An 18,445-nucleotide genomic window follows, 5' to 3' on the forward strand; every position below is an offset into this window, starting at 1 on the left:
GCCGATCTACAAGCTCACAACGTGTCGCGAGCTTGTAGATCGGCTATTTTCAGCATGCAACCAAGTGTAAAATGACTTATACTGGATCTCTTGTCCACTATAGTTCCTTCCTAACATTTTAGTCTCGTTTTTATTTCGTGACAAAATTGTTGATAATTAGTCTTAGTTTTAGTCGTCATAGCTTAGTTTTCATTTACTTTCCATTTAGTTTTCGTCAGTGAAAAAAGGTAGTCGACGAACATTTTTCGTCTTAGTTTTCAGTCGACAAAAACAACACTGCCTCCCATTTACTTGTACTCTCCCCCTGATATGACTTCATTATTTTAACGTTTACATGTCCCTATTTTGGGGGGAAACGCACCCTATTTACTTTGGGTTCCATGCATCATTTCCATGTTATGACAATGAGGGTTAAATGAGTGTGTGGTTGTTCTAACTATAAAATGCTATTATTATTGTTCCACCAGGTTGTTGCCACTGGGTGGGCTTAATGGGGACCCAGTGGTCCAGAACACTGGTGGTCCAGTAGTGGGGTCAGATCAGGACTCCACAAGAACAATTTAAGAAGAAGAAAAAAGAAACGTTTGTGTTTCTTTTTGCATTTAATATCCATCGGAATTTATTTTTCTTACCGTCTGTTTTGATTTTGACTGGAAATGTTGAATATGCAGTCTTGACATTTTAGTTCATGCAGATGCAACTTAAAGGGAAAACAAAAACCATATTATCATCCATCCAAGAGCCTCAGTCGGTACGGATTCGGATTCCAGAGACTTTTAGTGCCTAAAAAAGATTATGAACTTACTCTTCTTGTTCTTCTTGGAAGATCTTAGCTCTGGGTTTCCTGTTTGTGGCTGAAAGTGTGCAGGGAACCTCTCTCTCTCTCCAGAGAGCTGCAAAGTTCACGTGGCTTAGGACAGTGCTTCTTCTCAGACTTTCTAAGACTCCCATAACCAGAGTATTCAAATGGAACCAAATGGACCCTTTGGTTCCATTTGAATACTCTCAGTTATACAGACCTGGCTGTCCATTTGGAACTCCTTCAAGGAACACTGAAAGTCCATGGACCCCCACTATGAACACCACATAGACCCATAGAAACACACACGCACAGCCAATGCTTGTCAGGTTTTCATGAATTTTGTTTTTTAATCCAAGATTATTATGACTAGACCAAAATCATTGAAAAAATAAATAAATGAATAAAAATAAAGGTATTATATTACATTCCATCTGACTTCAAGCCTTGGGTCTTAAAATTCTTATTATGCTGAATTCTCTCACTGAAAACTCGGATTTAAAAAGAGACTTCTTGGGAGTCTCTTTCGTAACAGGATGAATCAAAACATTGACACATTAAAGGAACCAGCCTCAAATTATTTCATTTTTCGGATTTACGAAAAAAAGCACTTGGGAAAAATGTAGTTTCTTCCTGCATGAGGAGTTCAGAGTTTCCCTTTTTTTTCTCCACAGTTCTTTGGACAGTACAGTCTGGCCATGGAGGTCAGTGAGGTCACTCACGTCTCTGAAATGTCTAAACGCTTCCTGTCCAAGAAGAAAAAGAGAAAAAAAGTGTCATCATATTGCAATGCACCACACCCAGCAGCAGTGACTGACTGGCCCACAACGTCTATTCATAGTCTGTGTCATACGTACTGCGAGGCTCATAAAAGACAGGATGTTGGAAACCTACTACGACTCTGAGGAGCTGAACTGTGGTGCAACGTGACGGAAAAAAAGGGTTTCGGACAATGACTCCTCCTCGCTATATAGATCACTGGTTTCTCAAAGCTTTGTCATTTCAAGGAGGACGTACCTTCGTTAACTCTGCCTGTGTACAAATTTGTACACACTCAGTCAGGCCTTTAACAACCCATTCTGGACGGGAACCCCTTTTGGTGTTTTAAGAATTATGTTGTACTTTAGCTGTTGAAAAATAGCAGATCTACAAGCTCGTAGCGCGGCACCGAGTGCCACCCTACGAGCTTGTAGGTCTGCTATTTTTGAAAAATCGCGAAAATGTGGCACCGAGTGCCACCTATGAGCTTGTAGGTCTGCTATTTTAGAAAAATCACAAAAATGTGGCACAAATCTTTGAATGTATATTCTTTAAGAGCGAACGTTTTTAACTCAAATCTTTGCTTCGGGGGGGACCCCAGTTTGGAGAAATACTGCTGTAGATCCAGCAGGGCTCGTCCAGTTGTTGTCCTGCCTGGGATTCGAAACTCAGCCTCCCACGTGTGGACGTCAAACCTCTTCTACGGTACTGCTCTGCCAAGATGGAATCCCCCGCTCGTCCAAGGGGAGATGTTGTGCTTAATTAATATGGGCTTCCGGTGTTGCTACAGTACTTGTCAACCACAGTAGGCGTCCTATACCAAGATCTATGTCTCAATAGGGAGACCACCTCCAACCAACCAGTGCAGATGTACTAGTTATATTGTATTAACATACGATACCATACAGACTGGTTTAATTTATTAAAATAAGATCCGGATTGCTGCTTTAATTTATATAATCCGAAATCCGTACCCATACAAGAGCGTGCATTATACAAGCTCAGTGCGATCGGCTATTTTTGGCAGGTAATGCAAATAATCTATATTAAAAGTAATTGAATATTTTTTATGACGAATCTTGCATCATGCAAATGTTCACATGTGGTTTTTAACGGCTCATTTTTCATTCGTCTTCACTTCTCCCCCCCTCCCCAACCCCAGTTCATTCCTTATCTCGCCGTCTCTAAATGTGGGTGGGGGGTGGGGGGGGGGGGTTGTTAAGGATGAAAGGAGGATGAGTGACAGATAAGTGGATGACTACCATCTCTCCTCCCAGGCCTCGTTAGAAAACTGCTTATATATCATGCACCATTCTCCTCCTCCTCCTCCCCTGTTCTGAGACAGAGACGAGACACTGCAAATGATACCCCTAGAGAGAGAGAGAGAGTGTGTGTGTGGTGCTACTGATTAGTTATTGTCGTTCTGTGTGACCTATAATGCCTGATTTGTTCTTGATTGCATGTTGCAGCATACCGAAGATAGCAGATCTACAAGCACGGTTCAGTAATGAAGGGTCCTTGAAATTAAGAGGTTTGAGCTTGTAGATTTGCTATTTTCGGTGTGTGACACTGGAGTAGGATAATTCCATACTAGAAGGCTTTCTTACCTTTATTTGTAGTTGTTACGTCCCCACCAAAGAGGTCCAGGTGTTATTTTGTGCGAAGCGCATTATTGGCTATTTCCCCTACCATATAAGACCTCAATGAATTGAATTGAATGGGGCATTGGGGTATTGTGCTAATTCGCTTATTTCCATCGTTCAATTTTTTTTTTGTATATATCATCTCTTCATAATGTAAATAGTATCCCAAGCGGCACACTTACGCTTATTTCGATGGAAATAAGCGAATTAGCACAAAAACCCAACCCCCATTGAGGGCTTATGGTAGGGGAAATAGCCAATAATGCACTTTTGCACAAAATAACACCTGGACCTCTTTGGTGGGGACGTAACAACTACAAATAAAGGTAAGAAAGCCTTCTAGCATGGAATTCTCCTTTAATGACGCCCATGACAGGCTGGAAATCATTATGTTTGATTCTACATATCAGGTGTTTCCTGTAAAAGAAAATTGCACAGTAACATTTACAGTAGCCAACGGGATTCCATAAAAAGCAGGTGCTTCACCCAGAGGCGGTTCCTTACAACTCGCACTAGGATAGTCATGCTGCTAAATAAGCTAGGCAAAAAATAAATAAATAACGGAAGCTAGGACGTTGGTTAAAAGGTAGCGGGGACATGGGAGGTACAGATGGACCTTATGGCTGGCATGTTCCTGCTCCCTTTTGCTCCGAAAGACTGAGAATGAGTTGATGTTTAGTTGCAGTGCGAGGAGTGTGGCATCTTTTATCATTTATTGTGTGTGTGTGTGTGTGTGTGTGTGTGTGTGTGTGTGTGTGTGAGAGAGAGAGAGAGAGATACATGCATGTGTCAGCTTATTAGCATTCCCCTTCTACTGTGCCCCCATCCCCCTCTGTGTGGGCCTGTGTGTTATTAATAAAACATATAGCCAGCCCAGGAATATTCTGACGGATGACACACACACACACACACAGACAGTTCATTTGAACTGTGTCATTCATTAAATGCATTCTGATACGACCATGTCTTTAACCTGTCACTATTTCAGGGGAAAACTGCATTATGTATTTAAGGGACAAAGCCCGTCCCTTATTGTATTTGTCTGTTTTTTTCTCCTTCTCCAAAAATAGCAGTTCTGGCTTAACCGTGCAGTCGTTTTTTGCAAAACTTGACAATATGGTAGAGGGCTATCAAGCTATGCCAAACGTTGAGGATGCAAAGCCCACAACCATTAGCCAAAGGGTGGCGCTATAGCACTCGATTGAAAATTAAAACTTTTAACAGTCACATAGGTCATGAACCGGCAGCAATAAAACTTCGATACACAATTGCGTCTCCTCATGCCGAACAACTTTTGAACTTAAGAACACTGAATTATAAATCAGTTCTTCTGTCGACACATCGGTAAACCAATCTCTAATTGAGCTAGATACCCTCTGGAACTCCCTCAAGTACCCCTATAGAGCGTCGCAGTCCCGCCCCCTACCAGGGCCCAGGAAATGATTCCCCATTCATTTTCCTCATAGACATTTCAAAATGTATTTATTTAAAGACCTTTTAAGCCTCGTACAAAGCCAACTCGAGTTGTGACAAATCATGACAACAAACACAATTTTTCGGGCCGAACAAATAATTAGAAAGAAGAAGAAACGATCCAAAATATTGTGTTTGTTGTCATGATTTGTCACAACTCGAGTTGGCTTTGTACGACGCTTATAAGGTCTTTAAATAAATACCTTTTGAAATGTCTATGGGAAAAATGAATTGGGAATTATTTCCTGGGCCTGGCGTCGTCATGAAAGTGGGCGGGACTGCGACGCTCTATAGGGGTCCCTGGACCCCACCTTGGGAACCCGTGTCTTATACTAGCTTTACCATGTTGATGATCTGCTGTAGTATTTAACCTGAACTGGAACACAAACCAAATCCGCCCACGGTGTCATGGCCCTTTTTACATAAACAGTATTACTGTGTATAGTGATTCATTCTGAGAGACTGTAACAAATGTACCAGTGAACTGTTTTACAGCATAGTGATCAGGGCTGGACTGGGACAAAAATTCAGTCCGGTCATTTTCGCGTGAATTTGGCCCAGACCGGCCCACCACAACCAGTGCACAGATAGCAGAAACTATACCGCCCGCTCCGTCGAGGCACACACAAACAAACAAGCCCTAATACCACCACTTTTACAGAACAACATAAATGATACAAACCAACAGACAACTACACAACCCTTTATAGAGGATTTATTTGTCACTCACTGATACAGGTACAGTGAAATTATCATGATGGGACTGGCAGAATGGCAGCACGCCCGGACCGTTTCTGGTGGCCTGCCGCCTATTGGCCTGCCTGCCTGTCCTGCCTGTTTTTGTTTTTTTTATCATGGCGGCCCCCTACGGTCGCGGCCCACCGGGAATATGCCCGGTACGTCCTGTGGCCAGTCCAGCCCTGATAGTGATTCATTCTGAGAGACTGTACCAGTGAACTGTTTTACAGCATAGTGATTCATTCTGAGAGACTGTACCAGTGAACTGTTTTACAGCATAGTGATTCATTCTGAGAGACTGTAACAAACTGTTTTACAGCATAGTGATTCATTCTGAGAGACTGTACCAGTGAACTGTTTTACAGCATAGTGATTCATTCTGAGAGACTGTAACAAATGCACCAGTGAACTGTTTTACAGCATAGTGATTCATTCTGAGAGACTGTACCAGTGAACTGTTTTACAGCATAGTGATTCATTCTGAGAGACTGTAACAAATGCACCAGTGAACTGTTTTACAGCATAGTGATTCATTCTGAGAGACTGTAACAAATGCACCAGTGAACTGTTTTACAGCATAGTGATTCATTGTACGTAGGCTGCATTAAGCAGCTCTTGCTGGAAAGGCTTTAGTGGTGCGAGTCACATCCTGTTGTGTGACTGTATGTATGTGTGCTCAGGTGCCACACTGACTGATAGGCTGGTTTAGTGTGCAGTTGCCCCCGTGTGTGTGCGTGTGTGCGTGTGCGTGTGCGTGTGTGTGTGTGTGTGTGTATGCGCGTGCGTGCGTGCGTGCGTGCGGGGTTACACGTAGTAGGGTAAAGGATGATGCACTTGACAGCTGTGCTGTGTTGTGGCAGGTGTTCTCTGGCTCCATATGTACGGGTACAACACGCCCGTGCCTGCAGCATGCAGGACCTGTGTGTGTGCGTGTGCGTGTGTGTGAGAGAGAGAGAGAGGGAGAGAGAGCGAACTGTCAGCTGTTGTGCAGCTGCTGTTTATATGCTTAACCCAAGGGTCGGGGATGGCAGTTGCAGTTACAGTTGGCACCGCGCACACACGCACGCACTCACGTACACACACGCACACAAACGAACGCACGCGCACACACACACAAGCAGGTGATGTACGTTGTATTATCAGTAACATATTAGCAATGAAAGGTGCATACTTTCTATCCAGGTTAGACCAGTGAAAATGTGGTGCAAATCTTTGAATATATATTCTTTCAGAGCGAACATTTTTAACTCAAATCATTGCTTCTGACAACAACATATTTTCAGATGGAGGTCGGCGGCCAATTTTTGGGGGTCCTTGACATGAAAATGTTTGAGAACATTTGAGGCATTTGTAAATCTGTTCTCAGGTCTAAATGGGTTAAAACAGCAATGTGCTACAGCTACTACAGCAAGGGTATAGGCAACATTTACAGGCAACATTTCGATCACACTGACCAAGGAACGTTTATTCACCCAGTGCCAGTCAGAGAAAGCCACACTGCTTTTACGTCTCTTATTATATAGGTTGCTAATTAATACAAGCATAGAATTATCAATACATAAAAAAATAAAAACGACAACAAAGAACGAATAATACACAAACCTATAATAATCGATATTGGTCATTGTGTCTCCATGGTACTACTGGTCATTGTTTCAATAAGGTACTGGTCATTGTGTCTCCAATCTCTCCATACCATGGTCAGTATCATGGTCAGTATCGTGTCAGTACCACCATGGTCAGTATCGTGTCAATACCACCATGGTCAGTATCATGTCGGTATCATGGTCAGTATCATGGTCAGTATCATGTCGGTATCATGGTCAGTATCATGGTCAGTATCATGGTCAGTATCATGTCATTATCATGGTCAGTATCATGGTCAGTAAACTCAGTATCATGTCCAGTATCATGACATTATCATATCAGTATCATATCGGTATCATGGACCGGTCGGTATCATGTCAGTATCAGGGTCACTGTCATGTCAGTATTATGGACCGGTCGGTATCATGTCAGTATCATGGTCACTGTCATGTCAGTATCATGGTCAGTATCAAAAAGGGAGAAATCTTTTAAGCACAATGATAACCATCAATAATAGTTGTTTTCAACTCAATTGATTACCGTAGCCTGATCTGAAAATGAGTTTGGTGGTTGGTCCTGCCTACTACACATCATCACTGTAAACTACACAGGAACAGAGGAGAACCCTGCATCCTCACTGTAAACTACACAGGAACAGAAGAGAACCCTGCATCCTCACTGTAAACTACACAGGAACAGAAGAGAACCCTAATACACATCATCACTGTAAACTACACAGGAACAGAAGAGGAGAACCCTGCATCATCACTGTAAACTACACAGGAACAGAGGAGAACCCTGCATCATCACTGTAAGTCTGTTAACTACACAGGAACAGAGGAGAACCCTGCATCATCACTGTAAACTACACAGGAACAGAGGAGAACCCTGCATCATCACTGTAAACTACACAGGAACAGAGGAGAACCCTGCATCATCACTGTAAACTACACAGGAACAGAGGAGAACCCTGCATCATCACTGTAAACTACACAGGAACAGAGGAGAACCCTGCATCATCACTGTAAACTACACAGGAACAAGAGGAGAACCCTGCATCATCACTGTAAACTACACAGGAACAGAGGAGAACCCTGCATCATCACTGTAAACTACACAGGAACAGAGGAGAACCCTGCATCATCACTGTAAACTACACAGGAACAGAGGAGAACCCTGCATCATCACTGTAAACTACACAGGAATAGAGGAGGAGAACCCTGCATCATCACTGTAAACTACACAGGAACAGAGGAGAACCCTGCATCATCACTGTAAACTACACAGGAACAGAGGAGAACCCTGCATCAACACTGTAAACTACACAGGAATAGAGGAGGAGAACCCTGCATCATCACTGTAAACTACACAGGAACAGAGGAGAACCCTGCATCATCACTGTAAACTACACAGGAACAGAGGAGAACCCTGCATCAACACTGTAAACTACACAGGAACAGAAGAGGAGAACCCATACTGCAAGTAGAAGGAAGAATGGTGTGATGTGCACTTTGCACCCTGTTCATTTGTTGGTGGAAAGTAACTAAGTACTTGTACTTAAGTACTGTACTTAAGTACAATTTGGAGGTATTTGTACTTTACTTGAGTATTTCCAATTTCCAGTACTTTTACTTCTACTCCACTACATCTCAGAGACAAAATTTGTACTTTTACTTCACTACAATTATTGGAAAACTTTAGTTACTAGTTACTTTGGCGATTTTAATTTTGATTAGAAAACATACATTAACCACTTCAACCCTATACATTTTGGCCATTTGAAAATAGCTGATCTACAAGCTCAAGCATTGTGAGCTTGTGAAATGGGACATTCTGCAATATGAATACTTTTACTTTTAGTACTTTTACTCAAGTACATTTTCAATTCTGTACTTTTACTTGTAACAAAGTAGTTCTAAATTGCAGTATTGGTACTTTTACTTAAGTAAAACAATTGAGTACTTTTTCCACCACTGAAAACAGAAACATACTGAGTCACCATTGTGTGCAATGTACACTGTGTCAGTCCATTTGGTTACATTCATACACTCAGTTGGTTACAAATTGGATTTTACTGTGAAGACTGTCACCACCCTTCAATTCCATAGCCAAATAACACTGAACATTATTCACTGCTACACAGCCTTTGGGCCACAATATAGCAATAGAGTGAAATCAAATTACACAGCATAACAGGCCCATAAAACCCACTTTAGACAATAAGTCCTTCTCAATATGATATCAAGGTATATCTTCCCCAGATACGTTCTGGGGCCACCTAGTGGCAGGGGTGAGGAACCTGCCATTGGAAAGCCTGTGCAGTTTTCATTGATTGATTGAATTTTTATTACCAGCTGCAAGCTGGTCTATATCCTCTCGGTATGGCTGGCCAGAGCCTTAGATATAGACTGAGTTACACAAACTACGTTACACAGTATCTCTATGGTCATGTGCTCAAGTCGGATCTGTCCGATATTTCATATTCCATCCTAATTGGCTATAATTGGCTTTCACAGTTTGCAAGATTGCCCCGTTTTGAACAAAAGCCTCAAATCATGAACGCAGCATGCAATTTACGTGAAATCTTTCACACATTTTCTTACTAGGCTGAGGAATATATCCCACCCTTTTCACATTGGCCTGTTATAGCGCCACCAACAGGTTGATTTTTGCAAAACACATTTTTGGAACAAAATGCCTCAAATCATCCAATTGCCATCAAAGGCGTATGAAGAAATGGCACCCTTTTCACATTGGCCTATTATAGTGCCACCAGGCACTCTGCATTTCCTCAACAAAATGAAGACAATTGTTGCAAAAAACTAACAAACAAAAAAACATGTTTATATTACTCCTAAACATTTTGCCAAACATCTCACACAGTCCTATCCTCCTGGTGGAGACCTGTGCCCAGAAGGGCGCATTGTTTTGTAGTAATAGTACAACATAAACATTAAAGAGACTTTAGTTGTTACTGTACAATACTTTTAAACAGTTTTCATGTTGCGCACATGCTTAAAATAGCTCTTATTTGCGCCGCCCTCATTGAAAACAATGTATTTCAAACTCCAGGTTGTCTCAGTTCAGGCTGCATGAACAGCGCTTGAGCGCTCGGTTTCCGCCCCCTCTATATCGTAACTCTTCTATTAGATGGCTCTGGGTATGGCTATGAGGACCTTTGCGCGACCTAGTCCCTTTGCGCGACCTAGTCTTGATTGGCTGGCTTGTCTCTATACCAGACACTTCTTCAGGATTGGCTGCTGCGCAAACAAAAACCCATCGTCTGAACAGCATAGTCCTCTGGCCAATGGGACAGCAAACAACGGCATGAACACCACAGTCACAAAACTACACTACACAACGCGCAGACACTAGGCATGTGGAAATTGACAACAGCAAGCAACAACGCCATGAACAGTCCAAACATACACGCTCCGACAATAGGGATGTGGAAATTAAACGACACGTCACTTTTATTTCTCAACCTGCTGGGTCAAAATCATGATATAACTTTATGCTGTGATAATAACATAGCAGCAGTAGCCTACTATAACTCTGCCACTGCTGCAGTCACATAGCAGCATGGGCATGATAATATGACTATGTCATCATTTCTTGTTTATTAACAGATCGCAGAATGGGGACAGTCCATCCACATCAGGGACAGGGTCCTCCATTTTCAATTCATCAAAACATGACATTAACATCCATCATAATATAACATATTCACCAAAACATAACGTGTGTGTGTGAATCAATCTGCCCCTTGCATATAATTTAGTTCCAGGCCGTTATTCCATAGGCTATAGCCTACAGTAGCTGGTAGCTTGTCTAACCCCACTGTCTGTCTCTGTCTGCCTGTCTGCCTGTCTGCCTGCCTGTCTGCCTGTCTGTCTGTCTGTCTGTCTGTCTGTCTGTCTGTCTGTCTGTAACACCACATGGAATGCATGGTTGTGTGAAGTTTAGGGGAATTCATATAAGCTTCTGCAGTTTGCACTGCAGTCTGCGCACGCACGCACGCACGCACGCACGCACGCACGCACGCACACACACACACACACACACACACACACACACACACACACACACACACACACACACACACACACTGACACACACAGATGCATGTATAGACACAGGCAGAGGTGCTGATCATCAATCAATCACACAGACTGCTGGTAAAGTACTTTGATGTGATAACGCCTTTGAATTCTGTGCCAAAACACCAAAGGAATCCAGAGTGGTAAAATACACACACACTGAAGGCAAACATGCAAGCAAGCACACACGTACACACACACGCACACACACACACACACACACACACACACACACACACACACACACACACACACACACACACACACACTGTGTGTGTATTTTAATATAAAAGTGCTTTGTGTAGGCCTAAAACCATTGTCCTGCATGCTCTTTAGTGAAAGACTACAGTCGGCTATCTTGCGCCACCCCTTAGCCCTTATCCCTATTCCCTAAACTTATTTGCCATTTTTTACTATTTTAAAACATTTTAAAATAGTACAAATAGCCGATCTACAAGCTAACAACGTGTCGATGTAGATTGGCTAGTGGAACTATTTTTAAATGTTTTAAAATAGTAAAAAATGGCAAAGGAGTTTAGGGATAAGGGGTTTAGCGGTGATGAAAATGGCGCCCATAGTCTGAGGTTCAAACCCTTTAGCTGGCACAAAAAGCAACATATACCGCTGCACCACTGGGGTTTCTATGTCTTGCATGCTCTTCAGCTGTGCCACAGCTGAAAAAAAAGCCTCTGCTGTGATGAAGTACTCTGATTATTATTGTATTTTTAACCATTGGCATCTATAGCAGATCTACAATCTCACAATGCGTTGATATTGTGAGTAGTGGTGCATGATATAATCGGTATAGCGTATCGAAACCGGCCATAAAAATGCCTCAAAATAATCCAGATTATTCACAGATATTGATGATGCAATAATAACGTGATTGTCAATGGCTCGCTTTTGTTTCGTGTCTTTCTAATGTCTGAAGGCAGCATAATCCGTATAATATCGGAATCGGTCAGAATCGGTATCGGCAGATATGACCCTGCAAATAATCAGAGATTGGATATCGGTCATAATTTCATAATCTTGCACCCCTAATTGTGAGCATGTAGATCGGCTATTTTTGGCCTATTAGGCTATGTGATTATTATGTAATTATTAGCACTTCTCACTTTTTTATGATTATAAGTAGTATATTGCATATGGTCAGTATCATGGTCAGTAGGTTTAGGGCTATAGTATCATCATCATGGTCAGTATCACGGTCACTATCATGGTCAGTAGGCCTATCATAAGACTATATTTCCAATTATTGTGAATACATTATTTGTTCAAGTTTAAACTTGAAAATGTTAAATATCATGTGGTTCAACTAAACTTAGGCAAGTTGAGCCACAGGACCACTTTTTTTTTTAAAAGATCCTGAAATAAGGGTATGTTAATGTGTTTAGATTTGACTGCTATCTATTTTACCTTGCTTCCAAGACAACTTAAGTGAAAAGTGGCTCAGCCTCATATGACCCCGTTCCCCACTATTTTAATTTGTTTAATATTAGGCCTAGGTATAGTATATGTCTTGAGTTTGTGTCAAGGTTTGTGTAGAAATATGTGGCTGGGGGGGGCGGGGCTTAAGGGCGCACTATCATGACGACCCATTCTACGCTCATTCACAAGCGACGCTGCGACGCGCTTCTTGTAATTTTGTGTCCCTTCCTTGCACAGATTTGATCATCCATCGACATTTGTATTGATCAATACTAGGACAAGATGTCTTTCAACGATGACGAATCGTCGGAGGGGAAGAGCGGAGTAAAATCCAAACTGGAAAACTACCTTTTCAGTAAGACAAAGGACCCTCAAAATGACCAAAATAATGACTGTTTCTCTGCCAGGTTGTCGGCGCACACGTGGGTTTCTCCATGGGATCGTGTCTCACTCACACAGTGAACAACATGTTGTGAACATTATGTTCAAAAATGGTTTTATACTTTTATTGTAACACTATGAACAGTATGTAGAGTGTTAACGTGTCAGTGTTGTTGTTGTCATCTTACCAGGCTGTGAACTTTCGAACAAAGTGCCGTTCTACACTTTCCAAGGAGATGAAGAGGAAGACCTGGAGCATTTTCTTGAACTAAGAACGGTGGGTGCACAGCGCTACAAAATCTGCGTCAGTGATTTTCTTTTGTTAAAATCATAATTGTTCAATAGCTCTGATATATTCCGATTTTCGATAGTCTTTTCAGTAACAGGGGTCTGTCTCTCTCCAGCAACCGAAAATACAGTTTCATGATTTGATTACTTTAATTAGACAATAATGCAAACAGCACGAGTACACTTGGTCTGATTGATTGATTTATTAACAGTTTGGGGGGGGGGGGGGGATTCAGATTTTTTTTTTTAAACCTATGAGGACTTGTTTCCATTGAGGTCCTGGTGCATTCAATTCATAAAGACATTTATCTAGGCAACAGTTGGTGGTAAGGAAAATAATGACAAAGAAATGAGCAGGAAAAAATATATATTGGCTGGAACACTGAACCCATTAAAACTGGGAAAGCATCTGTGTAATTTTAGATTTTTCCATTAGCTGTTCAGAAATAGCAAATCTACAAGCTCACTTTGTGCCACTTGTTGTATCTGCTATTTTTGAAAAATCTTGAAAGTGTGAGAACTACTGATTTAGAAGGCATTTGTAGAATCGATCCAATAAGGCCAGAATGTTTGGCCTAAATATTGTGGACCTGACCTATTTTATGAGCTACCAGCTGTGTGTGTGCAGATGTTTTCTTTGCTGTGTTATTTTGTCCTGCACCAGCGCCAATTGGATGTGCACAACATTGCTCTTTGAACTGACAAACCTAAACTATACTGCATGTGTTGTGTTGTGTGGATTAGGTTTGTCTTGGAGAGGGTGCTAAGGAGGAGAGCAATATGGTGGAGGTCACAGCCATGAACCACCAAGGAAAGACCATCTCTGTACCCATTGCTAACCTTCACATCAACTGTCTGCCTATGGTATGTGGATACCTTTCCTCTTTCCCCTCAGCTGATTTCCTCCAGCCACGTGTGTCAAACTGTATTTGATGGCAGCGTCCGGTCCTAGCCCCTTTCGGGACCCTCGGTTACCTTTTTCTGAATTTTGGACAGTAGGAGACAGCGGAAACGTGTGCGAAGCGGCCTTAATCGGCATTCCCGTTAAGTATTCTTTATATATTTTTTGAAGTTTAGGCTTACCGCTGTCCAAAATTCATCCCTACAGCCTGTGTGCAGCCTAATTGGCTGCGGGCACTATGTCCTTTTTTGGGAAACATGACAGCATGGACAACTTAGACTAGAGCACAGCCATACGTGTCCTCATTGCGCACGTAAGGCCTCCTGCATGAATAAATACATTTAGAAGCAAACCCGTTTCTCTAAACTTTAGAGAAACTGGTTTGCTTCTAAATTTATATATTTAAAGCCTATAGCCTACACACACACCTGTCGACCTGTGGCAGTAGTAACACCATTCGCAGAGATGTGATGTGAGTGGTGACTTTCTTCATCTCATTTAAATATAAAAATGTCGTAATTAAATTCATATTTTACCTCGGCATCATCTAGAGAATTTCAGCCATCTTGCCATATTTGTTATATTTTTTAAAGATTCTTTGATCACCCGTGAGAGCAAATTTAGGAAAATTCTGCTTATATACTGTAACTCCATGTGCCGTCTTCATTTTGCTGCTGTTTTGACCACGGCCAAAAGAACAGATCTACAAGCTGTCGACAGCCATGGCGCAATGTATTAATGGCGTGTATGTCTATTTTTCTGGAAAGGCGGGCCAAATTACGCAAACATGAACCACCCAAATCTTTGTTTAATTTCAAAATTCATATATATTTAAACGACATGAGGAGAAGAGACTCACCACTCTCCCTCTCTCTCTCTTTACGCACGCACTATTCTTTTGGGCATGGAGGCATTTTATTTTATTGTGATGTCGGCAAGGTACATGTAGGCCTATATGAAAACACTAAAGTGTCCCATTATGCAAGTGAATTAAATAGAATAATATTTGATTGTGGGTTAATAAATATAGGCCTATGCAAGGAGGTTACATGGGAGGCTATTGTGCAGTCAAAGTTACCAATACAAGCTAGTTAATTCGGCATTCTTTTATTGACCGCTCAGGCCGGCCTGGTAGCCTACATGGCCGCACTTCATTTCAGCGCCTTATAAGGAATGTTGCGTGGCACATCTATGCACGGAATATCTATGTTCACAGTGAAAGGGACGTGTTGTGGAAGACTGCCCCTAGGAACCGCACGCCCACTCGCTAGCATATTCCCTTGGGAAACTCGGCCAATAACATTTTTATACTTTAAACTGCTAATTTAGACTTTAATAAGTAATTAAAGCGGGTCATGTTTCCATGTTTGGAATTGGAATTGTAACAGCTGAAATGATATCAATATTCTGATATTAACCTGAGGGCCGCATTAAGTGAAGGTGGGGGCCGCATGTGCCCCCCGGGCCGCCAGTTGCCCATGTATGCTGTAATTGGTCTTGTTGGTTCTTGTTCCGTCAGGTGTGTCTGGGGGAATTTGAGCTGAGGGCCCCGGTGACCATCAGGCTGAAGTCTGGATCAGGACCAGTCACTGTCAGCGGTTTACACCTCATTGGTAATAACACGTCAAATATTGTCACAAGAATTACAGAAGATTATTTGGGATAACAAAAAAAACAAAGGTCATGGTTCTAACCCTGAAAAGTGTAAAAGTGAGTTTTCATTGTGATACTGCAAATAAGGAATTTACTGTATACTAACATGTTAGTTCCATTAATTCAAGCCAGAGAAACAATCGATTGATTGATCATAACATGCCTCGAAAATGTGCGTGAACGCTTTTGAGATTTTCAAGTGGACCCTGATCCAAAAGGTTGAGAAACCACTGCTATAAACATGTCTTACAGCGTGACCTGAAATGTTCCTGTCATTTCGAATAATTACCTTTTTTGAGGGGCGCTAGCCCCTCCTATATGTCCAGCTTTGAATGTTTGTGTAAACACAAACATTGAAGACAAAAGTGAAGATGTAAATTGTGATTGGCCAGAATGAGATGATGTATAATGATGATAAGAGCGCCCCACACTTCCTCTATTGATAGTTAGGCTAGTCAGGAAATGAGTGACACACAGCAAAGGGCCTCGGGATCGAGAGTCAAACCTGTGTCAGGCTGGATTACCAGCCTAGGTGCCCAGACGGCTACGCCAGCCACCCAGGCCAAACAATGACCACATTGTCTTCCCCTACAGCCTCAGAGGCGCAGGACTCTGACCTGTCTGACGACGATGACGACGACGAAATGGAGGAGATGGCGCCTGTCAAACACGCCAAGAAGCACAACAAGAACTGCTGCTGAAATGCTGTAATCCAACAGGACCACAGGGCATCGTTAGATTTTAAGAGACACCCAATGGACACATTTTATGTAGAAATAACAATCTACTAATTATGCACCATGCCTGTGAAAGCATAACATGCTGTTTTGAGTCATTCTTAAATCATACTTGGTTGCGTGCCGAAAATATCTGATTCACAAAATCTTGTGGAAGTTTGTGGATCGGCTATTTTTGGTAAACTAAAGTGTAAAGACCATTGAATCTTGTGGGGATCTTGGAGGCAGGTTCACCCTTTTTTCTTTTCTTATAACTTTTTTTTTTCTTCTTATAACTTGTTCTGTTTGAGGGCTCTTTGCCTTGGCAGTATGTTTGACTGCAGCCAAGATGTCCCAAGATTAGCTGGACCACGATTTTGATATTGCATTATTCAGACTTTTATACTGTGACATAATCACCCAACAGTTGCTGGGTGAAATTAGTCTGTCACGGTAAAAAATAATAATTGTGTACTTCGAGATGGGGAAACAACGATTTGGAAATATAATCTCCCTTCTCTCAAATCCATGGTTCTCCCTAACAATCATCTTTCAGATTTAAGTTTATATATCCTTGCTTTATGAGACGCTGATCTTGTAGAGTGGACAATATTTTGTATGTTTGGAGAATGTGTGAATACATTACAAAGAGTTTTAAATTTGGTTTCATTCATTTCCCTTGTGACATGATACACAAGTTCTTGTCGCACGTTATTTCAGACGGATAATATTGTTGCCTAATACAAATGTAATTTCCTGGGGACTAGTAGGACTAGTAAATAATAATAAAGAAATCGCCATTAAAATCTTGTAAAAAAACAACCAACATTTAAAAACGTACAATTTTAAAGGGATTTTACTTTCCTTGAGTATTTACAATTTTCTACTTTACTTTTCTACTTCATACTTCTATGCAAATATTGTACTTTTTACTAAACTAGATTTATTTGACAGCTTTAGTTACTATAATTACTTTGCTGATTTAGATTATTAGGCTATTACATAGAGTACACAGTAGCCTACATGAACCACTAAATTTACTATTTCATACTTCCTATTCGAAAATGTGAGCATGTAGATCGACTATTTTCAAAAACGTTTGACACATTTTGGAAAAACAGTCATTTTGCTTTGATACGTAAAATGAATTTTGATGCCAATACTTTTGAGTGAAATTTTGAATGCTGGACTTTTACTTCTGTTTCTACATCGTGGCATTGCTAATTTAACTTCAGAGAAAAGTATTTTTTCCACCACTGGAAGAGAGCTACAGAGGCCAGTGGCAAGACTATCTGACATGGTCTAAAATGCAACTGGTCGGTTGCGGCGGTGGCCAATTTATTGTACATCTATTGAGTATCAGGCAGACCTGACTGGATGTTTGTTTTATTTATTCTCAGTAAACTACCACTACTCACTGTACAACAATGATTATCAACCTTTTTTATTTCAAGGAGCCACAGTTTGACATATTAGGCCACAGACCTCCATTTTATAGATCTTGTTTTAATTTCTCAATTTAAAATACACAGTGTTGTATAACTCTGAAAGGGTCCCAGCACTTAGGCTAGGGATTCCCACTTCCCAGATAAATGATTGGTCGGAACGAAATGGAGTGTGTCTAACTCTGAGTGTACAAATGGAACCAAATGGACCCTCCATGTGTACAGTCTGTGGTTTAATGAATGTCGAACTGGGGGTCTTTGAAATTAAAACGTTTGAGAACCACTTAACTTCCTATTCAAGCAACTGAGCTGCCGCTTTTGCAGTTCACCTAGCCACCACCAGAGGGTGCCAAATTATTTTCGGGTTAACGGAGGATGTGTGAAAGTTTCACATTTCAGGATGTAGCAGCTCAACAAGCGAACAATGGTGGATTTATAAACCAAAAACATCATGGGTTTGTAAAGTGCTTGTATGACAGAAGTAGCAGTTATAAGACCAAATGAACAATCTTATACTCATTTTTAATGGGG

The 18,445-nt window shown here is 41.4% G+C and overlaps 1 protein-coding gene across 2 annotated transcripts; it reads left to right on the forward strand.

Annotated features, from left to right (window-relative positions):
* Positions 1-8,463: 8,463 nt before the first annotated feature.
* npm3 (nucleophosmin/nucleoplasmin, 3) lies at positions 8,464-17,360 on the forward strand. Of its 2 annotated transcripts, XM_079512005.1 has the most exons (6): positions 8,464-8,586; positions 12,768-12,885; positions 13,103-13,188; positions 13,944-14,063; positions 15,620-15,713; positions 16,348-17,360. In XM_079512005.1, exons 2-6 carry the CDS (start codon positions 12,813-12,815, stop codon positions 16,452-16,454), a joined length of 480 nt encoding a protein of 159 aa, XP_079368131.1. In that variant the 5' UTR covers positions 8,464-8,586; positions 12,768-12,812; the 3' UTR covers positions 16,455-17,360. The 2 variants fall into 2 exon arrangements, with proteins under 2 accessions (XP_079368131.1, XP_079368130.1); XM_079512004.1 differs by lacking the exon at positions 8,464-8,586 and having other exon boundaries at positions 12,697-12,885.
* Positions 17,361-18,445: the final 1,085 nt, after the last annotated feature.

The sequence above is a fragment of the Electrona antarctica genome (genome assembly GCF_951216825.1).
Source record: "Electrona antarctica genome assembly, chromosome: 10".
Taxonomy (NCBI): Eukaryota; Metazoa; Chordata; class Actinopteri; order Myctophiformes; family Myctophidae; genus Electrona; species Electrona antarctica.